This window comes from Chionomys nivalis, chromosome 3, assembly GCF_950005125.1.
Source record: "Chionomys nivalis chromosome 3, mChiNiv1.1, whole genome shotgun sequence".
In the NCBI taxonomy this organism is placed as follows: Eukaryota; Metazoa; Chordata; class Mammalia; order Rodentia; family Cricetidae; genus Chionomys; species Chionomys nivalis.
Genome location: NC_080088.1, coordinates 50,501,279 through 50,527,529, shown reverse-complemented (window position 1 = coordinate 50,527,529; position 26,251 = coordinate 50,501,279). Strand labels below are relative to the sequence as shown.

At 41.2% G+C, this 26,251-nt stretch overlaps 1 protein-coding gene across 1 annotated transcript in view; it reads right to left on the bottom strand.

Moving 5' to 3' along the window:
• Positions 1 to 11,333: 11,333 nt before the first annotated feature.
• Positions 11,334 to 26,251, bottom strand: part of Morc1 (MORC family CW-type zinc finger 1) — a 163,113-nt gene continuing 148,195 nt past the window's right edge. Inside the window, exons 22-27 of the mRNA XM_057764639.1 lie at positions 24,935 to 25,001; positions 21,664 to 21,810; positions 17,844 to 17,931; positions 16,046 to 16,099; positions 13,531 to 13,725; positions 11,334 to 11,459 (exon numbers count right to left, since the gene is read on the bottom strand). Coding sequence (XP_057620622.1) covers positions 11,334 to 11,459; positions 13,531 to 13,725; positions 16,046 to 16,099; positions 17,844 to 17,931; positions 21,664 to 21,810; positions 24,935 to 25,001 — 677 coding nt within the window. The remainder of the gene's footprint in view (positions 11,460 to 13,530; positions 13,726 to 16,045; positions 16,100 to 17,843; positions 17,932 to 21,663; positions 21,811 to 24,934; positions 25,002 to 26,251) is intronic.

The following is a 26,251-nucleotide window of genomic DNA, read 5'->3' as shown; positions in this document are numbered from 1 at the left end:
TTGATTTGATAATGTGATCTTTATGCAGATCAGACATGGCTGCTCTTGACTTGACCATGACTATACACAGTTCAGGGGTTGTGAGACAAAGGGCTTCCCTTGTTTCCCAGACAAGCGCTTGATGATTAATAGATTTCCTTGACATCGGGAAGCCCTGACCAGAATGCAGCCAGCTCAGGAACAGTCTGCTGTCAGTCTCTTGTGATCTTTGGAAAGGAGACACCAGAGTCCAAGTCTGATCACTTCTGAATGAGCCACATTCTAAAGAGCATAGATTGCAATGGCAGCAACTTTTTACACAAAACTATCTCTGGTATCAAACCTGTTTGCTATTTCAAACATCTGTCTCCTTAAATCCATAACAGATGAGATTTAAAAAAAAAAAAAGCTGTGACTTAATTCAGTCAGTCTCTTTCTTTAAAGTGTCTTACTTCCAACATGGTAATCCTGGATCCTTATCCACTGATGAGCAGAAAGGGTGACCTGAGGACATAGGAAATGCAGAATGAATGATGGGATGGCTATGGCTGTCCTTCCGGCTTTAAGGCTATGTTTCCTCTAGGTCTGGATGATGATTACTATTGTCAACTTGACATTACCTAGAATCACCCTAGAGATGAGCCATCAGCATGCTCGTGAAAGATTATCATGTCAAAGACAAGACTTTGGGCATGCTCGTGAAAGATCATCTAAGTTAGTCTAATTGAGGTGGTGTTGGGCCAAAATTATCTTAGGGCCTGTACCTCAAGGCCTGTAGGACAGAGAAAAGTCTGGCTTGAGTTTGAGGAAACCAAGTGAGGATGAGACAGCAGAAACTAGGCAGACAACTTTCCAACCAGAGGAAGGGCTTGGTTGTCTCTCCTTGGCTGGAGGTACTCCCACATCACATATCTATATAAGCTGAAGCTCACAGTAATAAACTGAGCTCCTGCTTTGACTTGACTCCCTATTGTGTCTGATTGTCCTGCTTCGTGGGGCTGCAGAAGGGGCGCATAGTGCACTCATCTTTCCCTGGGAAATAAGGAGGCTAAAGAGGCCTAGCAAGGTGGGAAGTGGAAGTCCAACCACAAATATTGGTGGCATCATTCCAGGGTGTGGGGTTCTGGACTGAATAAAAAAAAAAGTGAACTGAGTGAGCAGAAGCATTCACTCTGAACTTCTTTTTTAAAAAATATTTATTTTATTTTATTTAAGAAAGAAAACAAACTATCCTTTTTCATTATGGATACCAATCCAAGTTCCCCCTCCCTCCTCTCTTCCCATTCCCTTCACTTAGTCCCCCCACACACCCAATCCCCACCCCCCATCCACTCTACCGAGAGGGTAAGGCACATTGTTTTGGGGAAGGTCCAAGACCCTCCTTACTATATCTAGGCTTCTTGACTACAGATGTAATGCGACCATTTACCTAAACTTCTGCCCCCATGACCCTCAAAATATGAGCCAAAATAAACCTTTCTTTCCTTAACTTGATTTTGTCATGTATTTTGTCATGGCAACAAGGAAAGTACCTGAGACAGTCTGAAAGTAAAATAACTTTCTGCATTAGATTACTTGTTTGTTTGTTTGTTTATTCACTCTATTGTTTATCTACCATCCAACCATCCATATCTATCTATCTATCTATCTATCTATCTATCTATCTATCTATCTATCTATCTATCTATCTATCTATCTATCATCTCCAGAATCCCCTTTGACATCTTTCTCAGCTCTTTAGAGGTAGGAAATGGGCCTAAAACCAATCTTTTACCACTTCGTCTGGTACTTGTAAGGTAATGGTGGTACCATACTGGCCTGTTCATCCAAGCCACCTGGATAGTTTTAAAAAAAAAAAAAATCAAAGCTTTTCTCAAGTCAGTTGTTCTGAAGTGGAAAGTATGTACTAGACTATGTGGTCAGAATTAAGCTGCATATCTTCAATAAATTTTGCTTCAATATTTGCATTATAAAGATTTTCATTTTAGTGTATGTTGTCTAGTAAAGTTGACGTCTTCCATACGTAAACTCTGTCAAAGCCCCAATCAGAATGTGAACAACTGATGTTATATATGAAAATTCTTTATAAATTGTGAGAGTCTAAGCAAACATGGTGATTTATAGATACCTACAGATAGTTGAGAGTTCCCATGCCAGGGGTTCTGAAGAAAGGAGCCCTGGTCTTTACCCCAAAGACTGTGACTAATCAGTCTGTAATTCATAGCGAGTGGTTGTTTCCAGGGATTGCATTGTGTGAAGAGAAACAGTAATTGTGGTCACCATATAGACCAAACAATGCGACACAGTGCTGTAGGTGACAGGGTACCCAGGGGTTGATATTTATTAGCAACTGTGATACAGGACGAGAGCAAGTTACCTGCTTTCACCTTTCCGGGGCTCCTATACAACGGCCACTCAGGAAGGCAGATAATCAAAGGTCACTTCTGAATTTCAAATACAGCTGAGACTCCCACGCATGCGTGTGGGCTTAGACTGAGGTGACAGTCAAAACTCTAAGCTGATTCTCATTTCATTAGTTTCATCCTGTGACTGGCAACCATCCCAAACTGAAAATGTCATCCAAAATAACACAAGAGAACGTGGGGATAGGTGAAAGCTGAGAAAAGTTGGAAAACAACCCCTGAACCTAGAGGAACATCCTTTCCTTGGGGGAATACAGGTCAACCCGACAGGAAGCAAGGTTCTCAGCACATCAGTCAGACCCGACACGCTGAGGTCGGTCATCTGCATACTGTATATACACTTTTTATTCAAAGGTCATTCACCGGCATGACGTCACCCGAGCTCAATGATAATGTAGTCGACATAGGTCGTGTTGTCCTGGTTTTGGAAATAAAGAATCTGAGATGCAGAGAAGTTAATGGCATTGTTCAAGATTACACACAGCAAGTAAAGGTCAGAACTAGGACAGAAGCCCAGAAATCCTAATTCCTCTCAAGGTCTTGCTTCCATTGTCCCCTTATGGGGCTGTGACTTATCTTAGGAAGAAGTATATCATAGGGTTTATTCTAAAATAGAAAGGAGTCAGGTGTGGGATACATGCTAATAATCCAAGTACCCTGGAGACTGAGGCAGGAGGATTGCTGAGCCTTCACGCCACATATCCAAGTCCCCTTACCTGTCACTTTGCTACTGTCATTTTTTTTTCTGCAGGTTACACGCCCACACAACTTAGTGTTTGCCCATTATCTCACTCCTAATTCACTGAATTTGTGCACAGTTTCTAATGTAAAATGACCTGAGCATTGGTTTATCTTGTCTGGTTAAACTGTAGCTCTACTTGTCTTTTTAGCCTTGGAACCACACATTCAGGAAAGCCATCTATCCATCTCAGTAAAACTTCGGAAGGTCAACCTGTTTGTGGTGGTACATGCCTGTAATCCAAGCACCCAGGAACTGAGATCAGAACATTGCCATGAGTTCAAGGCCATCCCAGGTTACAGAGTAAGGTCCAGGTCAGCCTGGAGCTATTGAGCAGGACCTTGTCTCAAACATACATACACATGCATGCATGTGCACAAAAACTAACAGCAAAACCAAGTAAACCTCTGAAAGACTAATAATAATTCTATGAGACAAGGAAGTTAAACTCTATTTATAGATTCATTTCCTTGCCCTCTCCCCCAAGTTCCTGAGTCCTAATTAGTCTCCTTTACCCCCATGTTTACCCATGAAACATAGTCTTGTCCCTGTCTTCATGCATTTGGTGAAATTTAGAGGGACTCTGATCTGTTTGAAGACCCGGTGATGATACTCCAGACAACCCCATGTGCAGAGGGTATCATAAACTTGGGGGGTCAAAGTCTGAATCTCTGTTCTAAGACTTTCTAGGCAGTCACTGCTCGCATCTCAGGATGCTGAGCAGCTCCAGAATGTGATGCAAATCCAGTCCTATATAACCCAGTTACCTGTGTCAGGATGCTTGCAGTGAATGCCCTCAGTTAACCTCCAGCAGCAAATCCTGTCTATCCATCTCCCACACCCATGCTCTCTCACACCGTGGACTCTGACATGAGCTGCTCTTTTTTACCTCTTTTGGTAAAGATGCAATACTGTACCAGTTCAAGGTGCAACACTTAGAGTCAGTGCATTCACTTTCCAATTCTGCTATGGAATTTTAGACATTATATAATCTCTCTGTGCTTCGGATTCCTCACAAGTAAAAGGAAAATCCCAAAGATAGAGCTCTTTCTGTAATGTGATTAAGAAGAGTCTATGAGATAGTAAATGAATATAAAATGCCAAATCCATTTACTGGCATAGAATTATTGAGTGTTAGCTTCTGTTAGTTATTGACTTCTTTAACTATCTGAAAGTGCCGCGCCTTCTCCAGAAAGCTCCATGACTTAGCCCGTGTTGCCTCTTCTGATTCTAGTAATGTGTCATGGACAGCACAGTCCTGCTGGTGGCTTGCATTACAACTTCATTGTTCTTTTTGCTTTTTCATCTGGACATAAACTTTTCTCCATAAACACATTATAAATTGCTTAACAGCACAGAGAGTCATGTCTACCTGATTTAATGCCACTTGATCTCCCCTAAATAATGGGTGTGATTTTTCTACCATTTCCTGCCTTACCTGGGTAAAACTGAACTATTCACCCAGCCATCTTTCCCACCTAGACCAGCCTACAGAGTGAGATACTAGACAATCAGTGATATTGACATAAATAATTTAAAAGAATGGAATCAAGAGGTCCGTCATCAGCTCTTGCACTTGGCAGCCTATACAGTTTAGAACTCAGAGGTTAAATATTACACTATTAAAAAAAGATTTACAAGAGTACATCCAGGCAAATTTTCTGGTTTCTCTTGTTTACTCCTAAACCAGATAAAGATTCCACTTGTTGGGGAGGTATGAGCTATAACTATGGCAACATATTTTGATTAAAAAAAAATCTCTTACATTCTAAGAAACTGGACTTCTGCTGGACCACACAGCCAGAGTGAATAGTACACATCTAGGTCACTTAAGACTTAGGACTGCTATTCTACTGAGAACTCAGATTCTATGTTTAACTTGGCTTTAAGAGAACAATGTAACAACCAACCACACTTACCCTGGATTTCCCATGTATCCAACATTTACAACCTACTGTGTATCTGGATTCTTAAATTATGTACTCTTCCATGCCCCTGTCCCAGAACAATGCCTGTGGATTCTGATAATCATTTGCTGGAAGCAGACAAAACGGGAGTTGAAAGCAATCTTATAAAATGATATCCACCATAAATTTTGAACATAACATTTGGATATTGCTTAATAAACAATGATTTTTTTAGTACTGCCTGTTATCTTGATTACTTGGATCTAGTGAATTAATCCCTCAGAAATCTCTGGTAAAGATCTTCTATACAGTATCTCATTCTGTCCTCACCTGGTGTTTTCTGCGCTGCTTAACAAAGACAGAGCGAAGCTCTTTGTAAGTGACAGATGTAAGCACAAGCAGACAGACATACAGGGAAAGGGACATACTCATGGGATAGCCTTCAGGTAAGTGTAGATTCAAACCCACACAAGAGGCAAGACACAGGACAGAAGACACAGGAAGTGCAAAGCAGAGAATTTAAATCACTCTTAGTTAAAGGACACAAAGGGGCGGTGCCTTGATTTTTTTTCTTAATGCATCATGGAGGTGTTATTGGTGACTCAGAGTTAATCAAAAGTGTGTTAATCTATGCATAAGACAAGGATAAGAAGGCTCTTAAACATCAACACACTCCTGTCTTCCAACGGAAATTCTCTGTGGGTCCTGCTCAATGACTCCCCATCTGGCCTGAGTTGTGGCTGTCAAGGCTGTTGCAGTAAAACAGGTCCCGAAGTCTTTGGGATGATGGGACAAGTTAATTGTGCAATGTGCAGACATTTCAGGCCTACATTCAGTACCCCATGGTCCTGCTATATGAAGACTCGGATGATGACAGGAGAAGGGAGTTAAACACCAGGTTTCGCAACTGTAAGAGCAGAGGTGCCTGTGATTCACACACAGGTTCCCCGTAGCCAGCAGCACTTGGCGGAAAGAGTGTAAGGCCTATCTGTCCAGCCAAACAGCTTTCTCAAAGGGTTTCCAAGTCTCAGTGTAGTGAAGCTGCAGAGACTCTGACCTGCGAGGCTCGCAGACCTGCGAGTGAATCAGGAAATGAGAGGAGACGGAGCTTATTAAGCACAAGTGCAGACAGACGCTTGCAACCCTATTGATGTCCTGAAGTTTAGGACAGCTGGGGATTATGCGCATTCTAAAAAATGGTAGGGATTTTGTTCAGACGAGGTCTCCTCTAAAAGGAAACAAGAAAGGAGTCAGGGAAGTTCAGGCACCTGTCAGCCCTGCCTGTCATCCTGATACAGATGAAGGTCTGCGGGAATGGCCATAGGATGTCTGTTGTACTCCACCCCTGTGGACAATCTAAGCACAGCCATCATGTACTCTGCAGGAGCACACTGACGCCTTCCAAAGAAAAGCATCTGTGGATCCTGCTCAGCGATGCCCCCTGCAGACCTCAAGTGTGGTTGCCAAGATTACTGCAGTAAAATAGGTCCCATAGTCCTTGTGATGGTGGAGTTTGTTAATCATACAAAATACATGCATATACTCACACGTCTCATCATCAGGGCGATTGCATGCTTCTGGTAAACACCCAGAAATGAGACATCTGGGTTCTGCAATAACCCTATTTTCAATTATTTGAGAGACTGCTATACTGTTTACCACAATGCTGCACTAACTTACATTCTCACCAGTGTACAATGGGCTCCGTTTTTTTTTCCAAATCTAAAATATTCAAAATACATGTGAAGTGCAAAAGGGGAGGCCCATCGCATGTACAAGAAGCTAAAGGAATTGTTATAAATTTTAGTCTCTAAACTTCAAGATGTGTTTGGCTTTACTTTAAGTACTATTCAGATATCTTGCTAAAGACTAGATATCTTGTACAAAGTCTTTCCAGCACTTTGAACAAGCAGGAATTCATGAAGTGCATTTTGAATGATACCATTCCAGGACACTTAAGAACACCACACCATAATTCCATAAAAATCCTAAGTCCCCAGAAATAATGGACAGCTGATCGTATATGGATTTACCTAAACATATGCCTTTTTATTTCTCTGTGTCAAATAACATAACATTTGTGAGTGTCACTTGATAATGGGAAATTCTTCTTATTTTATAACTTCTTATTTTATAACCCTGTTTGATACTGACATACCCCAGGGCATTTATGACAATCCTGACTGCATAAGAGCACGTGTTTCATAAACAAACCTAAAATCCCCATGGTTAAGTCATGAATAGCAATGAAATTTTCAAGCCTCTTGAACCAAGTCCAGCCATTCCGTGATGGGCACTGACAGAGCTCTCTCATCAATGGCATGCATGCCCAGCCATCATCTACTCCTGCTTCCTCACAAACAGGCTTCATTTAGATAGCAGATCCTTGTTCCTGCCCAGCCTGCTTCTTCACACATTGTTCTTGCTCTTACACTGGCACACAATGCTTTCACACTCATTAAGCCGATAACAACATTGTTGGCATGGGGCGTGACATCCACACCTCGGACACGACACTGTAGAGCTTGGTGACCTCTCATGATCTAATCTCAGGGGCTCTGTGAGAGCCCAGATGCTGTCTACTGTCTATAGCAACAGCCTTCCGCTCTGCAATTGTGTCACTTAGAGCAGGTACAGAGGAATGGCAGCAGCTGGGGGAACCGAGACGTCAGAGGAAACAGAGACATGCCAATGGGTTTATCTATCTGGAAACTACACTGGGGCTAAAGATAGAAGCAAAAGGTGCCTTCTTTCCCAATGATTCAGGCTTGCAGCCACCTGAAGTCAAGTGTATGAAGAAGATTCCGCAGTGCTATGTGAACAGCACTTAACTCATGTTCGATAATGAAACCCAGAAGAGAGGAAAGCCCTCTAAAAACAGATGCTGACTTCACATGGGTTTAACTTTCCCCAGTTCTTGACTTTCTGAATTTGCTTCAGGTCACCTGACTCTTGGCCTTGGAAAATGATCAGAAGTGCAAGCTAAATTATCACTTCTAATTTTATTCAGTTACTTGTCTCTTTATTTTATCACTGGCATAGCCTTCAAAATTTACTGAATTTTCTGTTAGTGGTGTCCGCCCACCGTACCCCTTTCTTTGATTCAATTTGGCATCTGTGCATTGTTAATCATATGCATCGCTGTAGGTAATATAGCACACAAGGGAAAAACGGGCAGAACTTGAGCCTCTGACGTTGTTTCTTCTTTGCTCTTAGTTTTCTTGGTTTGTATCCTTCTTAGATTTGTTTCTCCTTTTCTTGAAATCATTAGGTATTTTGTCAATTCTCAAGAATGAGTAACTAGCCGAACAGCAATCTTTATAGACTAAAATGTATCTCAGTTAAAAACTAAATTATTTTATTTTTGCTAAATTGTTTAGATTAAAAAGGGGAATGCAGCCGGTTGTGGTGGCGCACGCCGGTAGGATTTGCTGAAGGAGGCAGAGGCAGGAGGATCACGAATTCGAGGCCAGCCTGGGCTACACATTTTTTGCTGGGCAGTGGTGGCGCACGCCTTTAATCCCAGCACTCGGGAGGCAGAGGCAGGCAGATCTCTGTGAGTTCGAGATCAGCCTGGTCTACAAGAGCTAGTTCCAGGACAGGCTCCAAAACCACAGAGAAACCCTGTCTCGAAAAACCAAATATAAATAAATAATAATAATAAAATAAAATAAAATAAAATAAAATAAAATAAAAAGGGGAATGCAAAGTATTCTGTCTTTTTTGAGACTGGACAACACATTAGCTGATTTGTGTTGATTGTATTTGCCAATGTAGCTATAATCACACTTAAAAGCAAATTCCTACAATTTGCCTTTTGGTTAAAATGTCACCAAAGCATTACATACTTTGCAAATAGTCTTTGTAAATCAATTTGCACTTATTAGATTTATTTAAACGATAGCATTAGAATTCCATGCCGAGATTTAATTTGGTTTAAAATAACTCTCTACATGCAGAGCATTTCCAAAGGTGGAGAGGCGATTTCCCAATTATTTTCATGTCACCAATGCTAAATGTATTTAAATGACTGACTCACCTACAAGCTGTGGGTTGTATGAAGGCTGGTGTGGTTAGCAGAGCATAGGTTTTACCTGAGGTTAATAAGGTGTAAACGAGGGAAAGTAAAGAATTAAAGCCAAATAAAAACCAAAGGGTCATGGCAAAGGCATTATAAATTTGAACTTGTTGATTGGCCTTTGTTTTAGACCTTACAGACCCAAAATGCTTTGATTTCATGCAGTGTTCACAGGCTAGGCAGGTATTGCATCTTAAATATTCTGGGCCATTCACAGGTCTCTTTGCAGAAGTTGCTGTCTGATCATCAGCCACAAATTTGTTGACCCCTCCAACATGATTCTTAGAACACAGCCTTTTGCTCAGATTGGTTTCTACATAAATTATCTCTCGATTTATTCCGTCACTCTTCACTAAAACTGAGGTAACACAATCTGTAGTTTTGGATAAGAACAGCTTCTGTAGATTCATGTATTTGGAGGTGTGGTCCCAAGTTAATAGAACTATTTGAGAAGGATTAGGAGGTGTGGTCCTGAGGGAGGATGGATACTACTGGAAGTAGGGTTTTGAGATTTCAAAAGACTTTCACCATTCTCAGGCTGTGATGGACTAAGATGTAAGCTCTCAAACTGTTCCTGCCACCATGATTTTGCTCTACCAGCATGGACTCTAATCCTCTGAAACTATAATCCTAACTAAACTTTCTTTTGTAAATTACCTTGGTCATGGTGCTTTGTCAAAGCAATAGAAAAGCAAGGAAGACTCTTGTGTTCTCAGAAAGTGACTCTAAACCTCTTACAGATACAGGCTAAATAAGATGCAAAAACTAGTGAGATACTATACAGTTTTAAGAAAAAAATCTCTTCCCACTAACGGAAGATACTGTGCTTACAGCTGTGTGGAGATAGTTTGCTGTGAAAGTCAGAGGGAATATTTTATTGAGTGTATTCCTTACAGTGTCATTGGCTATACCATATTTCTACAGTTTTTGAGTGACACAAATGGGCATAGTAGAGAAAACTTCTACTGAGAAGAGGAAGATACTGTCATTTCTGTTTTACAGATGGGGAAATTGAGATGAGAATCTAAGTAATGTTTCAGTGAAGTTAGCAAGTGATACGATAAGCTCTTTCTGATTGCCGCTGTAGACACATGAGGTTTAAACTTTTCTACCACTTACTAACTCCGCAGAAGCATCATTGCCCTGACAAAATATTTGACAAAACTAGCATAAGGAATAAAGGGTCTGCTTTGGCTCACGGTTTGGAGGGGGCACAGTTCAACCTGCTAAAGAAAAATCAGGAAGCAGAGGCCTATGAGTGTTCTTGTTCAGCTGGCTGCATCTGTCCTGGTTCAGTCAACTTGGGACCCTACTCTAGGATGGTGCCACCAACATTCAAGGCAGGTCTTTCTTCAGTTAAACCTCTCTAATAGATAATATCCACTCTGGATAACTCAGAGGTGTCTTTGCTAGGTGGTTTCAAATATAGTCAAGATGACAATGAAGATTAAACATCACAATTTCCTTTAACCAAAAAAATTTACTTTCTGATATTTGACAACTAAACACTGAAAGGTAACAGACTCACCAGTGATTGATAAAACACATCAATGTAGAACCTTAGTAGGAAAACTGGTGGGAGCAGGCCTCTTGAGAAGACTAAACAACAGCTTACGCCACAAATCAGATGACCGCTTCTCACTATGGGCCCGTCACATGTTCCAAATGCTGTAGGAGGCACACCACATAAATGAAGACACAGTTCCACAAACGAGTGTTTAATGCTTTCTTGTGCTTTCCAAAGTCGCAGACATTTCTAATCAAACAAAGTAACCAGTGAGTAAAGTGTAAAACCCTTCTGCACATACATACACATGTAAAAATCCAATCCTTACACACTACAATATGTACATATTATGCTTACAAGGACTATCCTTTTACTCTGCCTAAATAATGAAATTAGCATAAAAGCATATCAAAATCCAATTAAAGCAACATTTAAACATCACAGTTTCTCTTTCTCTAGAGCTCAGAGGGAAGCAGACAGCTCTAGAAAAGACTGCTGATAGAATGAGGAGAGTTAGAAAACCGCACGAGGGAAACCATGAGTGGCAAATCAGTCCCCGTCTCAAAACACACAAACCTCTGAAGAGCTGGGCTAAATTTTACAATAGCAATAAGAAGGGCATGTTCTCTAAAAGGCTTCTCCAACTTTCTTATCAGCAGTTTTAAAAAGAAACACCTTTCCTGACTTTTGAGGCATCCTTTCACGGTTCCGTATCTTTCGCTTGCGCTGACTCTAGAGCTCTTCTGTTTAAAGTGGTCAGATGATCTTCTTTAAGCAAAGCTTCTAAGTAAGCATCAATCTGCTCGAGGCCTCCCGCTGGACCACCCTGGAAGAGAGAAGCCACAGTCACTCCAGTGGGAGAAACTCAGCTGTTATCCCTGTCATCCTGGCAGCCTCCCACAGACATCTTGGTGAGTCATTTGGTTATAGCCCCACATCACGTCTGATTGATGCTCTTAACCTTTGCAAATGTTTTCTCTCATTTAATCTCGTTTTATGACCACAAGTGGTTAAGGATTTGAATAATGTTTTATTCTTCAGTGGAAGTCAGGATTTTCCACTTTTAAGAATTGCCTGAAGTGTTGTTGTTGACAGAAGCACAAATACAATTACTATAATGTGAAACTATTTAGCATTAATTATCTTTCTGCTCTCTGATGATGTAGCTTTTTAATCATTAACCAGATCATCAAAATTAAGAGGGGTTCCTCTTCTGGCAGTATACTAAAAATTAAAAGGAAGTATTTTCTGTCTCATTTTGTACTTGATATAGAAGGAATTCCTATAAAAGCTGAAGATGACTATATCAGAGAAGACGAACTCCCACTTCACAATGTTCACAACCTGGACATAAACCCATGCAGTCTGGATTCAAGTCCATGTTCACCTTACTCTGTAGTGATATATGGTAAATTTCCCTACCACCTTCATGGAAAAAGCGATTTCCAGTCCTCCAGGTTCTCTATAGGGTCTCAGTTCTGCCTCCTCACACTGCACTGGTCAGGACGACCTATCTCACAACTGTTATCTAAGGCCAAAATGCCATATGCCCCTTGAACTCATTGTTGGCTTAGATTTCTCCATTTATTTCCAGAATCCTGAGAAAGCCTTTACAACCTTCTCTACCGTATTTAAAGTTTTGATATAGCCAAGATTTCTGTGTGCTACATAGAAACTGGACCACTTACAGGCCTGGAGGGATGTGGGAAAGGGGCATGATATACTTGAAAGACAATGTTTTTATAAAACGAGTCACTATATACAGTGACTGTATGCCAATAAGAGGAGTTGGACCAATCCTCATTATTTCAATTCAGCATGGAAGCATACAAACCAAACTGTCAATAATTCACATTTATGATGTCTTTTTATTTTTGTTTTATTTTAACTTCTCCCTCTGGAATTAAGAGGATTGATTTTTATTTATATATGAAGATAAAACTGCATTAAAATATCTCACTTTCTAAAAAGTTGGAAAGTTTTGCCTACTGGACACATGACATTGAGAAGCTGAATGGTAGAATTCTAGAATTACCTAGGAAGCGGGTCTTTGGGCACGCCCGTGGAGGATTGCCTTGACTGTTAAATGAGGTAGGCAGACTCTCCCACTGTGAGTCTGGGAAAGTAAGTGGATAATGGGACCTAAGCAACAACATGCATTTATTGCTTTCTGCTCTTGACTGTGGACTCAATGTGACCAGGTTCAAGCTCCTGTGCTTGACTTCCATGATGCACTCCATCCTTGCAGTGCAAATCAAACACGCTCCTCTCTCTACAGCTCATTTCATCCAAGTATTTTATCACAGCGAAGGAAAAAAGACACGAAGACCACTAGCAACCAATAGCTCAAGCAGATTCTAGAAGTAGAGAAAAATTTGGATGGTCTAATCTATGTTTTAAAGGCTAATTGACTTCTGATTGCATATGGATATCCAGACCAGATTGCTGCTCAGCGTAGCAGCAGCAGCAGCCCTTCCCTGCACAGATATGGACAGACACTCTACTGAAAATATTGTCACTAACTAGCTAACTAACTAACTAACTAACTAACTAACTAACAGACTTTTGGGTTCCTAGATTTCTAGCCTGGAGAAGTGGGTCTTTATGAAAGGGCATATATTAGTGGTTCAGCTCAGCATACTGCCTCTCTGTAGTAGTGTTAGTGTCTGAAGTCCCCTCACCATTGTGTTGTCTGTTGCCTGCCTGTTTGTCCCCAACAATATATCACAGCAATGCTCCTGAGCTCTTGAGCCCTGATCTGAGCTCTCCCAGACTTTAGTAGCATAAATAGCCTAGCTGATGCCTTAAGCTGTTTACCCAAGGGGAGTGAGCTAAGTGCACTGGAGAGAAACCCAGACAGAAACCCCAGCCATTCCTACCCCTCACACTCCACTCACCAGCTGAAGCTTCTGCAGCAGCAATGCCAGCTTTGCACGAAGATCATTGAGTTTACCCTCGGTCCTTTTCCTTTTCACCTCACACTGCTCCAGAAAAACTTCATTAAGTATCCCTCTTCTGTTTGACTCATAGATAATGGACTGCATTTTTCTCTTGAGTCTTTTCTCATATTGGACCATGTAGATATTCTGTATCTGAGAATGTTTTTTAAAGAACACTTAGTATACATTTTTGTTGTTGTTGTTGTTGTTTTTGTTTTTTGAGACAGGGTTTCTCTGTGTAACAGTCCTAGCTGCCTTGGAACTTTGTAGACCAGCCTGGCCTCAAATTCACAGAGATCTGCCTGCTTCTGCCTCCCCAGTGCTAGGATTAAAGGTGTTCACCACCACCGCCCAGCCTTAGTATACTTTTTAATATGTTATTATTTTTCTCATGATACCTCAAGGCAATTTCACAGTCCAACCCTGAATACACTGACTAAGAATCAACTCTGACACTTGAACTTACTCTCAAAAAGAAGGGGGAAAACATAGTAATGTGGACATTATAGGAAGAGCAGAGAGACACAGGGCAGTAAGTTTAATGACCCTGGCTTTGGAATCAAGAAGAAACCCTGTGGAGGCTGAGTGTGTTCTCACATCAGTGGAATAAAGGCATCTCAGCCACCAACACCTCGTAGACACTGACAGATGGCCAGCTGCACGGAGTGCCTGGATGATGATGTGATACTCTAACTCAAGTCTGTCATGTCCAGAGGAAAGGGACTGCGGAACAAGGAATTCCGCTCTCATGGGAAAAAAAAAAGAAAAGAAAAGAAAAGAAAAAAAGAAAAAAAAAAAAGAATGTAAAGAGTATTGAAAGGGTTCCAAATTCTCTCAAGGATTTAGGGTCTGGGCTGTTTTCCAAGATGGCATGCTGCACCTTCAGGCCCCTCTTCCATTTCAGAACAGTATGACTTGTATCAACATTTCAAGAGGACCAGGGGAAATTCTGAGAAAACAGACAAGGGCAAAATCCATTTGGATGACCATTTAAGTTTCTACCGTAAGATTTCTGTGTTCTAGTATTGTCTGGGTGACAAGGAACTGCACTGGAGTCTCCTTCACGGTCTACGCCTCTACTCTTGCCCTTCACTCTCACTCACAACCCTTCCTGTGAGCAGAGCCTCCCCCCAATCTCCGACACCTGCTAACCATGCTGATCTCATGACTTTCTCCTCTATAAAACCAAATGTTCAAAACCTTACCTGCCCAGAGCTCTGTCTGATAAAAACTAATAACTTTCTAAGTCAAGGCATTGAAATTATTAGGATACAAAGATGTGTAAGGCAGACTTTGCCCTCCAGCAGGTTTCAGTTGGCAGTACGAGGTAGTGCAATCATGCAAGAATTCTACTGTGAGGACCAGCTCTGTGCCACCAACTGGGAGAGGTGTTGCAGTGGGGAGGGTGTGTGATCCTATGAAATTAAAAGCTTTATGCTTTGCCAGGGCAGGAAAGTGGAATCAGCCTAGGTGACAATTAACAGATGAGTTAATAAAAAAATTATTCTGATATACAACAGAATTTATATGGCTGGGAAGAAAAATGAAATTATGAAATTTACAGGAAAATGGATGGGAACTAGGAAGCATTGCACTTGAGGTGACTCAGAAAGACAAACACATCATGTTTTCTCTCGCATTATGAATATCCAGGTTGGAGCAAATATTGGTAAGGACGAAAAACAGGAAAGGGGCTATGGAAAAGGGGAAGCAAAGGGAGGGTGGGATAAGGAGGGAGGTGGAGAAGACAGTGGAATGAATAAGTGGACATCCTGGGGGAAGGGAATGTATGTTCAGGGAGGAGAGGGCAAACAAAGCACGGGAGAATCAACCAACGGTGAGAAATCCTATGAAACTTGGTACAGTGTAAGCTGCTTTAATCAACCAATAAATTAAGTCTCGACCAATAGCGCTGTGACTCGGCTTATGTAGGTAACTTTTCTCTGAATACCTGTCTTTCTCATCAAATTGCCTGAGAAGAGTCTCTGAGAATGCTCCACACTGGCAAGCAGCGGTCATATGTGTATGTACGTAGCAGGCAGAAGAGGAAGCAGATTATAAGACTTGTTGATTGTTATGTAACCAATCTTAGATTAGTTTCTTTTTAGAAGCTTAAACTACCTAGGAACTTCTTTATTTTGTTGTGATTCCGTGACCATTTGTGTTTCAGCCTAGTGTTTCAAAGATTTAGAGAATATATTTATTAAAAACTCAGAATTTTCTATTTTTTATTTAGACTCAAGTCCTACCCTGCCTCATAAGCTGTAGTTGTGGGAACTTTTGCCTTTTCAAATTCAAAAGGATGTTGCTCTGTGACATCTCATATGCTACACATTAATCTAAGTCTTGATAAGGACAGGAAAATTTGATTTCCCTTCAAACCTAACATTTGAAAACGTATATTATTTCCTCTCTGGAGCATAGGGTCATTTAGATTTCAGGATATAAATGGCTGTATGGAAAGGAAGCTTACCTTGTTGAAACACGTTTTGAGTTTTTCGTTTGTACTCTCTGGGCATTGCTCCAGCTGTTTTCATAACAATAACAAAAAAGGACATTAGCTTTACATGGTGATCTGTCTGGAATATGGTTAGAACATTGATGTTTCTAGTATAGAAAAGCATCCGATCTTAGAACCAGTCAACATTGGTTCTAGGGATGCTTTAAGTGTGGCCTAATTAAGTTGAGTCAATGAATTAAACCAACCTGACTTTACTATTTTCTTTTAAAAACTAAGGTAGCTTACATAAATAATAAACACAGTGGTGTTTAACAATCTACAGATAAAGCAAATTAACACTAAGGGAAATGAAATGACAAAAGGCAATGTGAAGAAGGTGTGTTTTGTGTGGAAACAGACTGGGAGTTACTTGCATATCGAATACGATGACAGTTAAGAGATTAGATGATGTCACCTCAAAATGGCATTTAGCAGAGAAAGCAACGGGGACCAGGAAGAGGCCCTTAGACGTGGTAACATTCAGAATTCAAATGGAAAGTAGTTACTGTAGAGATGATGGGGGAAGAGTAGGGAGGAAAGCAAAGAGCAAGGATGTGAGAAGCTTATGACCATGGAGGCTTCAGGGAGGAAGCAGGAAACTGGGTTGAAGTTCCCTGGGAAGGCAGGTAAGAAAATAACTATTGCATTTGTCAGAGCAGAGACCACGGGTGACCCTGACAGGAAGGAACTCAATTAAGTGATTCAGTGGAAGTCCACGAGAGAAGCTGAGTTGAGAGAAGAAAATAAAGAAACAATGATTCCAGAATAGAGCATTAAAGAGGCCACTCAGGACCAACCGGCTACCTGACACCTCTATCCTATTAGTAGTGCGTGCTCTTTTCACTGAGAGCCTTTCCTTGTGTAGATGTTAGTCCTACAATCAATACTGACCATGGCGATAGAGAAGGGCCCTCCAGACTCCTGTCTGGGAAATCTACTCTGTCCCCTGACCTGGAACATGGACTCTTCACTCCTCACCACCCATCACAGGCAGGATACTAAGCTCACTGGATTTGGACCAAAGCCTGTGTGAGACTCATCCTCTGTATCTGAGGTAGCTGACTCATGTTTTCTTTCCTATCTTATAAGGCACTGTCGCCAAGAGGAGTTCTGATGAATGCACTGTCTTCATCCTTCCCATGACGGTTAGAAAGAGTAGAACTCTGAGCACCTGATATGGCTGATCTATGAGAACCTAAACTCAGCATCTCGGTACAGGGGGTGAGATCAGAAACTCTGTCTGGTGGGAGAAAGTGGGGTAGCTGAAAGGAGAATGGACTCCATAGGCTCACATTTGGTCCTTGGTGGAACTATTGGGAGGACTAGGAAGTGCATCCTTGTTGGTGGAGATGGGTCACTGGGGATGGACTTTTTGCCAGGCTCAGTTAGCTGCCTCTGCCTTGTACTTGTGGATCAGGATGGAAACTGTCAGTTACGGCTCTAATATCCTGCTGCCTGCTGCCACGCTCTCCACCATGACGGTCATGAACGGTGGCCCCCAAATAAACTCTTTCTTCTATGAGCTGGCTGGTCATGATATCTTATCACAGAAATAGAAAAGTAACTAAGACAAGACGGAAGTTTTTTCAAGCAGCTGTCTCAGTCTGTGAGCTTGTCTCTGCCTTACTCTGCCTGTAATCACAATGCCTTATCACATACTTGGTATGAGACCTCTGTCTCCATCCACCAAAAGCCTTCCTAAGCCTCATAAGTGATAATACTCTGGGATTTTCTTCACTGAAGATTGAATTCACTCATTTCCGAGACTTGCCTTGGGATTTGTTATGAGTTCTTCCACAGATGTGCACTCGAATTCTGATGACAGCTGAAACTCAGGAACAAAATACAGAAGAATCTCCCTAGGAAGACAATCATAACAGAAACAGAAGTACATGGAGAGCAGAGTACCTGCCCATCAGAACACAGTTTGTCTCTTAGGTGTTTAGCTTCCTGGAAAGGCAGATGTTGGTTCCTATCAAATTTTTCTTTTCACCATTGACATCAAAGTGTTCTTCAGAAAACAGACTGGGGTTAGGGACTTGGGTGTGGTTCATACCACGGCAACAGCAGAGAGCTTCCCAGTGCTACCCATGCTCGGAGTCTTGGCTGTGTCTATACCAACACCTTGACTGTGGCTCTGCTCTGCAGTTTTTTTAAGATACTCTCATTAGGATAATCAAATAAAGGAAACACTTTTATTTTTATACTACTTCTTCAAACCACACATTTTATTTTATCATTTATTTAAAAATTAAAAGAATAAAGGAGAAAAAAGAGAATAGGAAGGGAGGAGAAGCAACAGAAAAGAAGGAAAAAAAGAAGGGGCTGGGTAGAGGGCTTAGTGGGTAGAAATAGAAGAATGGGTCTGGTGTTCAGATCTCCTGTACCCACATAACTGCCAGGAAGACATGGTGCCCCACTTAATTTTAATGTTCCAGAAGCACCTGCACAAACACACACACCAAAAAAAAAATAAACCATGTAAACACACAGATGTAAAAGTACACATACCACAGATACATTCTCACCGAGAAGGGTTGGGGGAGGGAGGAAAGGAGGAGAAATAGAGAGACAGAGACAGAAACAGAAGAAATACTTTAAAAAGATACACAATACCTAGAAATCTGCAACTAACCATTCCAGGAAAGCTCTGCACCTGTGAGTGTTCTTTTCTATAGAGAACTCAACACTGAAAGCAAAGCCTGCAGGAGGATAATAACCGCCACAGGGCTACTGACTCTCTTCATCGACCACCAAGAACACAGGTGCTTCACTATCCGAGGCCACTCCTTCATTAGGGCCTGCAGAGCAACTCTAAAAATTCACACGGACCCAATGTAGTGGCATGGCTTTAATCCGAACACTTGGAAAACTAAAGCACGGAGACTGACTTCAAGATCATCTTGAGTTGCACAATGAGACCATGTCTCAAAGAACAACAATAAAGAAATCACATATGGATGTTAGTTTTCTCAGACAGTGGGGTCCCTTATCTGAAAATACTTCATTTGCCAGAAGGCATTGGGTTTTTCTGGGATTAACTGGACTCACAATATATATTTCATTTCTAGGAAAACATGGTCTCTAGACATGCCCGCCAGCGTGTGCAGTGTTTTCTTTCTGAGGCGCTCCCTGTGTTCAACCTTTTGTGCCCACCTAAAGTAAATTGCCTGCTAAAAAGCTCCTGCCTTGGGAATTCTGTCCCTCAAAACTGACTCAAGAGACAGACAGGTGATGCTGCAATCTTCAGTTTCCAAACTGTGTATGCTCGGACCTCATTTTTCTGCAAAATTAATTCAGCCTCAAAAAGTCAAACACTAAATGGGGAAGGTTACAAAAATTCTTACGTGTAAGGTCTAATTATAACTATTTAACTGTTCTTAAAACTTCCTGAAGCTATTGGCATGGGACCCTTTCTCCTATGGCACTCTTTCAGGATGCTTTTCATTCCAAAGGCTAATCTTTCTCCTCAGCCTCGTCAATTTCAGGTTTCGTTACTGCAGACACAATCAGCTGTAATCCACGAGAGACCCCAAAAGGGGGTGGACCTGGAAACACCCTAGGAATCGGTGCTCATTACGATGACTGTGAGCTCTGATGGTTTCTGGGAAGGCTTACTATTCCAGTGGTACCTAACAATAAAAGTGGATGCGCTTTAAAGACTTGGTACACTCAATCAAACTGTCCCCTTTTGATCACGAGTAATTCATTACAATTAACAGTACCAGTGTTATACTTACATGAAGAAAAAAGACTAGCCAAGTGAAAAATAAGAAAAATGTGGAATTTGAAAAGGATGCTTGCCCAGCTGGAAAAGAGAGTTAAGTAACAGTGCATCCAAACTCAGCTATTGCACACTCAGGTAGTGCTCTCCTGGGGTGCTGATAACGATACCCACCTATCCATGGTTTTAATGCTAATAGTTCTTGGGTGATATCTAAAATATTATAAAGGCACAAACATGATAGTTACTATTATCAAGAAAATCTGATTTATTTCAGCAAAGACCCAATCACTGATTTTGTGATCCTATCCACACATTTTGAATGATCTTTGCATATTTATTTAGATATGTACAGGTACACACACCTATATCAATATATATAAATGTAACTGGTTACATATTACCAAATCTAAGTCACCAGCTGATATACCCAAATCTTAATATCATTAAATAAACCAGACTAAATCTATGGCCACCTAACTGCAAGGCTGAGGATGAAAAATAAATGCTTCTCTATAAAATGCCAGCAAAGAGTAGAGAACTATTGGAGAATGCCATCCTTCAGACATTCTGCTGACAGGCAGGACAGTGTGATGCTGACATCCATCCATCCATCATCCATCTATCCGTCCATCCATCCATCCATCCATCCATCCATCCATCCATCCATCCATCCAAGGTACTCGACTAGTGACCTTCATTATCTTATAACATCTGTCCACAGGTGAAGGTGTCCTATTTCTGTCTCCTTTCTAGATGACTGTAGGTTTGCCAGCTCAGATACAGTGGGTGCCTAGCATGAGCTATGAGGAAGGTAGGGCTAGGACCTTACTGCCCCATCAACTATTTGTCCCATGGCAGAGAACCAAGTGCCCTTCATCGCCCTGGGGCAGGACCACTGTTAGGCCTGACTCCTGAAGGAAAGCTTGTGCAGACTCCACGTCCACTCAGCTGCATGACTGAGTCTGTGCCCAGAGTGGATCTCTGCCTTCTTTCCCACATAGGACAGCATCTGAACTCTAGTACGGGGCTTTTCTCCTTTCTCCTTTCCTTCTACTGTCTACTCTTTGAGAACTCACTTCTTCAAGGGGATTCAGTTTCTAAGAAAATTAAGGCCTTAAGGGACATATCACTCCAGGCAGGATAGATTTTGTGGTCTTCCTGGCTCAAGGTTCCTCACCTCACTTAACAAATCTTTAAACCTAGCAAAATCAATAATGCCACTGAGTGGGTGGGACCCCTGCTCCTAGCCCTGCCCTCCACTATGACAGCTTTCTGAGTACACACTTCTGAACTCAGTCTTCCATGGTATTGATGGTAAAGGTCTCTCCCGTATCAGTCCCTATTCTGAGAAACCTGCAAACATCACTCCTTCCCCGTCTCTCCTTTAGGAGTTGAGCTTAAGCCCCCTAACTTCCTCCAGTGACCACATCTACAAACATTAACACTCAGCTGACCAAAAAGGGAAACTGTACCCTCTGTAAGTTCCTTATCCAAACCACAAAAATAGATGTTTTAAAGGCTGTGGGAATGCCATGCATGGCTTTTTGAGTAGAAAAGAGATTATGAAATTCAATAAAACATCTTTATTACATTTGAAGGAAAAATACCATATGTATGTACATCCATCATACTGCTGGGCCACATAAAAATTGGCAGTTAGTGACCACAGCATCTTCCAAGGGACTATTAACCTGTGGTGTATCTAACCGAATATGGTTAGGGAAAAAGGTCATAAAATTATTCCACTGACTGTATTTTAAAAATCCCCAATTGATAGAAGATCAAAATAAAACAAAACAGGGTTTGTCGCTGCTTACTTCAAACATTCAACAAAGCATGTGGAAAAGTTTGTAATTTTGTTTACCTTAACTTAGACATTAGCTTCCTTGCTGTTTCCTTGATAGATGTGCTTTGAGACAGCATCAGAGGAGACAGCTGACAATCACCATTCACAGAGCTGTCTTCACGTCCAGAGCATGGATGTAAGTCTTCCATTTGCACCCCGGGCAAGCTGGTACTTATGATGTCAAGAAGAACCACATTAGATTACAGCCATTTCAGAAACAGTCACACACAGCACACGAAAAGTCAATACACAACAAACCACGCGTGGCACAGGCATCAGTATCACACTCAGAGTTCCCACGTGTGTCATTACACCAAAGTCTAATACAGTAATAACAATGTATTTTCATACATTGCGTCAAAGTTTTAGGATAGCACCAACGAACAAAACTGGTGATAATTCATTAATTATTTAGAACTGACTTTGAGACAGTGTCTTATGTAGCTCAGGCTGGCCTTGAGCTCACGATATAGCCCAGATAGTCTTGAACACCTGATCTTCTTGACCACTTCCCAAGGATAACAGGCGTATACTACCACACCAATATCACCTTGGTCAGTGACAATTTATTCATAAATACTGTCATATACCATTCATCTCTTCTCTGCAGGAGGAGATATAAGTTCAATTTGACCCTTGCAACAATGCATGACAATAAAACACAGACCAGTCAAAGGTGGCAAGAGAAACATCTAGTGAAGATCTGAGGGAAGAATGTTCTAGGGAACAATAATGCGATTGGTGTGTCTATCAGTCGGTGTGAGCATGCATAAAAGGGTGTGGTATGGCAGAAGACCAAAGCCTTGGCTATGTCTAAAAAACAGCACAAGATACCAGAGGAGGTAGAGTGGGGGAGGTGAAGACAGACAGAGGTAAAACAGGTACAGAGGGCAGATGAGAGAGTTTTACTTTCAAGTAGCAAGAAACATATGTTAATCCTTTCACAATAACATCTGTAAATCCCAACCTCAGCTTTGGAGAGTTTTCTGTGCTGATATTAGGAAGGCCTTTAAAAACTGGGTAACAGTTTATATGGCGAGGACTGTGCCTCTACCGTCAACTGTTCTTTGGCATTAATTATATCGCCTTACTTGAGCTGTCCATTGTAAGAGGAAGACGTTATATAAACTAATGCTTAATCATCTGGTAAAGAATAGGTGCACAATGCCCTAATGCTCACTAATTAAAACCTCTTTTATATGGAAGTTTTATTAAGGTTTTTTTTTTTGGGGGGGGGGTTTCGAGACAGGGTTTCTCTGTGGTTTTGGAGCCTGTCCTGGAACTAGCTTTTGTAGACCAGGCTGGCCTCGAACTCACAGAGATCCGCCTGCCTCTGCCTCCCGAGTGCTGGGATTAAAGACGTGTGCCACCATCGCCCAGCTTAAGGATTTTTTTTAAAAAAGCATTTTAAGATTGCTGGAAATTCTTTCTGGTGTTGGGAGTGAGGGTGAAATATTTTAGGCTAGAGCCCGGGAGAGCTTTTCTTCTGTCAAATGTTCACAGGGCTGGAGACATTGCTCAGTGGTACAGCAACTACCTAGCATCCATAAGCATTACGGGAAACAACTAACAACCAGTTCTCTTTCACATTATTATACCGAGGATTAAATAAAATGCGTAACTAGTTTAGTTCAGTACTGACTAGTAAGTGCTCAGTAAGCAGTATCTAATAACTGTTGTTATTATGGTCATCTTTCTCACCGGTATGGTCAGATTTGATCATTTTTTCCCTTAAGGTTGCTTTAGTTGGATTGTACTTCTAACATTCATTTTACACCAAGTCAGCTGTGTTTGTTTGTTTGGTTGGCCGGTCAAATGGTTTGGTTTGGGGTTTTTGTATGCTTTGAGATAAGGTTTCTCTGTGTAGCCCTGGCTGTCTTGGAACTGGCTCTTAGATCAGGCTGGCCTTAAATTCAAGAGATCTGCCTGCCTCTACCTCCCAAGTGTTAACCACCATCTAGCCCGGGTCAACAGCATCAAAAATGAACTTCAAGAACTTTAGAAGTCATGCATACACACAACACCTTGTATTTCTGCACACATTCTAGTTTCTGGAGCTATCTTAAGTTTTAACTCACATCTTAACAAATAATTCTATATTGAAGTCATTCATCAAAAGGCTTGGAAACAGCACCAGTGGAAAAGCGTATCATTTATTCAAATAAAGAAAGTGCCCACTACAGACAGACACCTTCCTGGCCACTGGAGACAGGCACAGGGACGAAAAGGCAGGGTGTATCTCTATAGAATTAGATTTATTTCTAGGGAAAAGAGAGGAAACGAACAAGCTGAGACAGAAATGGTAAGGGTATTTGTTTAGCAAATAACCTCGGATGCTGAAGGGGCAGACTTATCACCTGGTCACTGCAACAGGGGCAGTGGACACCCACATCTGCCTAGGAGAATCAGGGAGAACCCAAAGAAGAGAACGCTGATCTGAGACCTAACTGTAATGGGAGGGCAGGGAAGATGGTACGCGGACTGGCAGAAGGCATGCAAGTATCCAAGTACAGGAAGTTGTGTGGCCGAAGAGGGAAGGACGTCTAAATTATAAGCAATGCAAAACCTCTGGGGAACAGACTGGAGGCAAAAAGGAAGAGCCCAGTAAAGGCAATTTGTACCACAGAGGTATTTCAAGGTCACCTTCAAACAGTAGTCAGGCAGAGCCAGGTACATGCATACTGGAGTAATGTCAGAAAAGCTCTACTTTAATGCAAAGGGCTACAATCCAAAGAGTGCAGGATGTGGGGTCAGCAAAACATCAAATGCCCCAAGGAAGCTGAGGTGAATGCAGGAAGCCAAAGTGCCTGCTTTCTCAAAAAAAGCCTTTTACCCCACTACGTATATCAACAATGTCTAGCTGATTTTCTAAATGGCAGAATTCTCTTGTTAAGGAAACTCCAGGATTATAGTAATTATGGGTATATTTGGCAATAAGCTAATGAACTACCCAGAAAAATATTAGCCCTGTGATTTCACACTCTTACCCTGTATGTGTGTGCCTCTCACTTCTTGGTGACAATACAGTAATTTGAGTTGGTTATCTATTGTGAACAGGAAGTGAAGCCTGCTCCCTTCCATTATTCCCAAACCCTCACACAAGAAATGAAAAGCTTTGCAGAAAAGGAGAATTTCTTATCCTTTCAGCTCCCTATTGTAAAATTTGGTGTCATTCTTAATTGCCTTTGTTGCTATTATTTTCTTTCTTCTTCTGGTTACACATTGATAATTACTTTTTCAGGAGCATAATTACACTCGCTCGGAATCCGTATGATAATAGTATACACACCTTTCCCAGTTAGGCGCTGAATGCTTTCTTTTCATTACCAGAGTATTATCACACAGCTCTTGTTTTTCTTCAAAAGAACATAGACAAAATTATTCTGAATGGCACACAGTAAACTCTACCAAAAAAAAAAAATCTAGCTCATTAACTATCTGTGTAGAATTTGGATACGTATTAAACATCCATTTCTAAATTATGCCTATTTAAAGGCAATTTATAACATATTCTTAAGGTAATTTATAATCAATTTAATGAAGCATATATAAATGTATAGAATACTCTAAGAGTATCTACAGCCTCTGTTCTGTTTTTTTACTATGCTTGTTACAGTGTCTGGATACGTGATGCAGTCTTCTCTAACTCCATGCTTGCTCTACCTTCTCCTAAGAGGACCCACCTCTTCTCTCTCACATTCCACTCCCCGGGATTCAGGTTCAGAGAGATCTGATGAGTCTGGATGAAACCTGACCCTCCAGGAGAGAGCTGACCCTTAAAGCCTGCAGTTTCTAGATCTGTTCTCTTGGGAATCCTCAGAATTATAGTTTCAGAGTGATAAATGGTTTGTTCGGAGTCCACAATTTCTGTATGGAACTGGAGCCCATGGACTGGTGAAGTGTGCTTCTAACATCTAGCTCTGTAATTCTTGGCTACCACTATCCCTGATACTTTGTATCGCAGAATTAACCACTGCCATTTTTTTTTTTATTGCTTCCAAAGGCCTTATAGAACAAGAGAGCAACAGGGGAAGGTTTACATGGTGGGAAATGCTGAGGACCCACCGAGTTTCCTCAAGGAAAACTTAAAAGAAAACAGTGGATTGACAGGTTCTCTAAGTGCATGATTGGCAACCCTCACATTGCTTGCTGACTTGTATTCAAAGTAAAACAATTTAGCAACAGTCAACTGGTCCATGATTATAACCATTGGAAACATTTCACAATTCATTCTTGCCAAACCTAGAATGAGTATTTGAAATTAAATATGAATTTTAAAATCAAAATTATATTAGTAGCTTTTTCCATCACAAATTGGAACCATACTTGATGACAAAGTAATAGTTGGAAACACCTATGAAAACTGGCATTAAAATTAAAATGTTGCCTTTAAAATTAAGAGATTACTACCCAAAAAGTCCTGACTGTAGAATTAAAAAATCATCTTAATTAAGATGAAAAAGAAAAACTGTGATTTCTTAGGGTCTCACTGAGGAGCTCAAAGGGGAAGTGGTGAATACACAGCTGACAGATCACAGGCAACAGAGGACTGGGAACAGGGAGGAGAGGTTACTGAGGAAAATGACCGCAAAATAAATGATGGTGT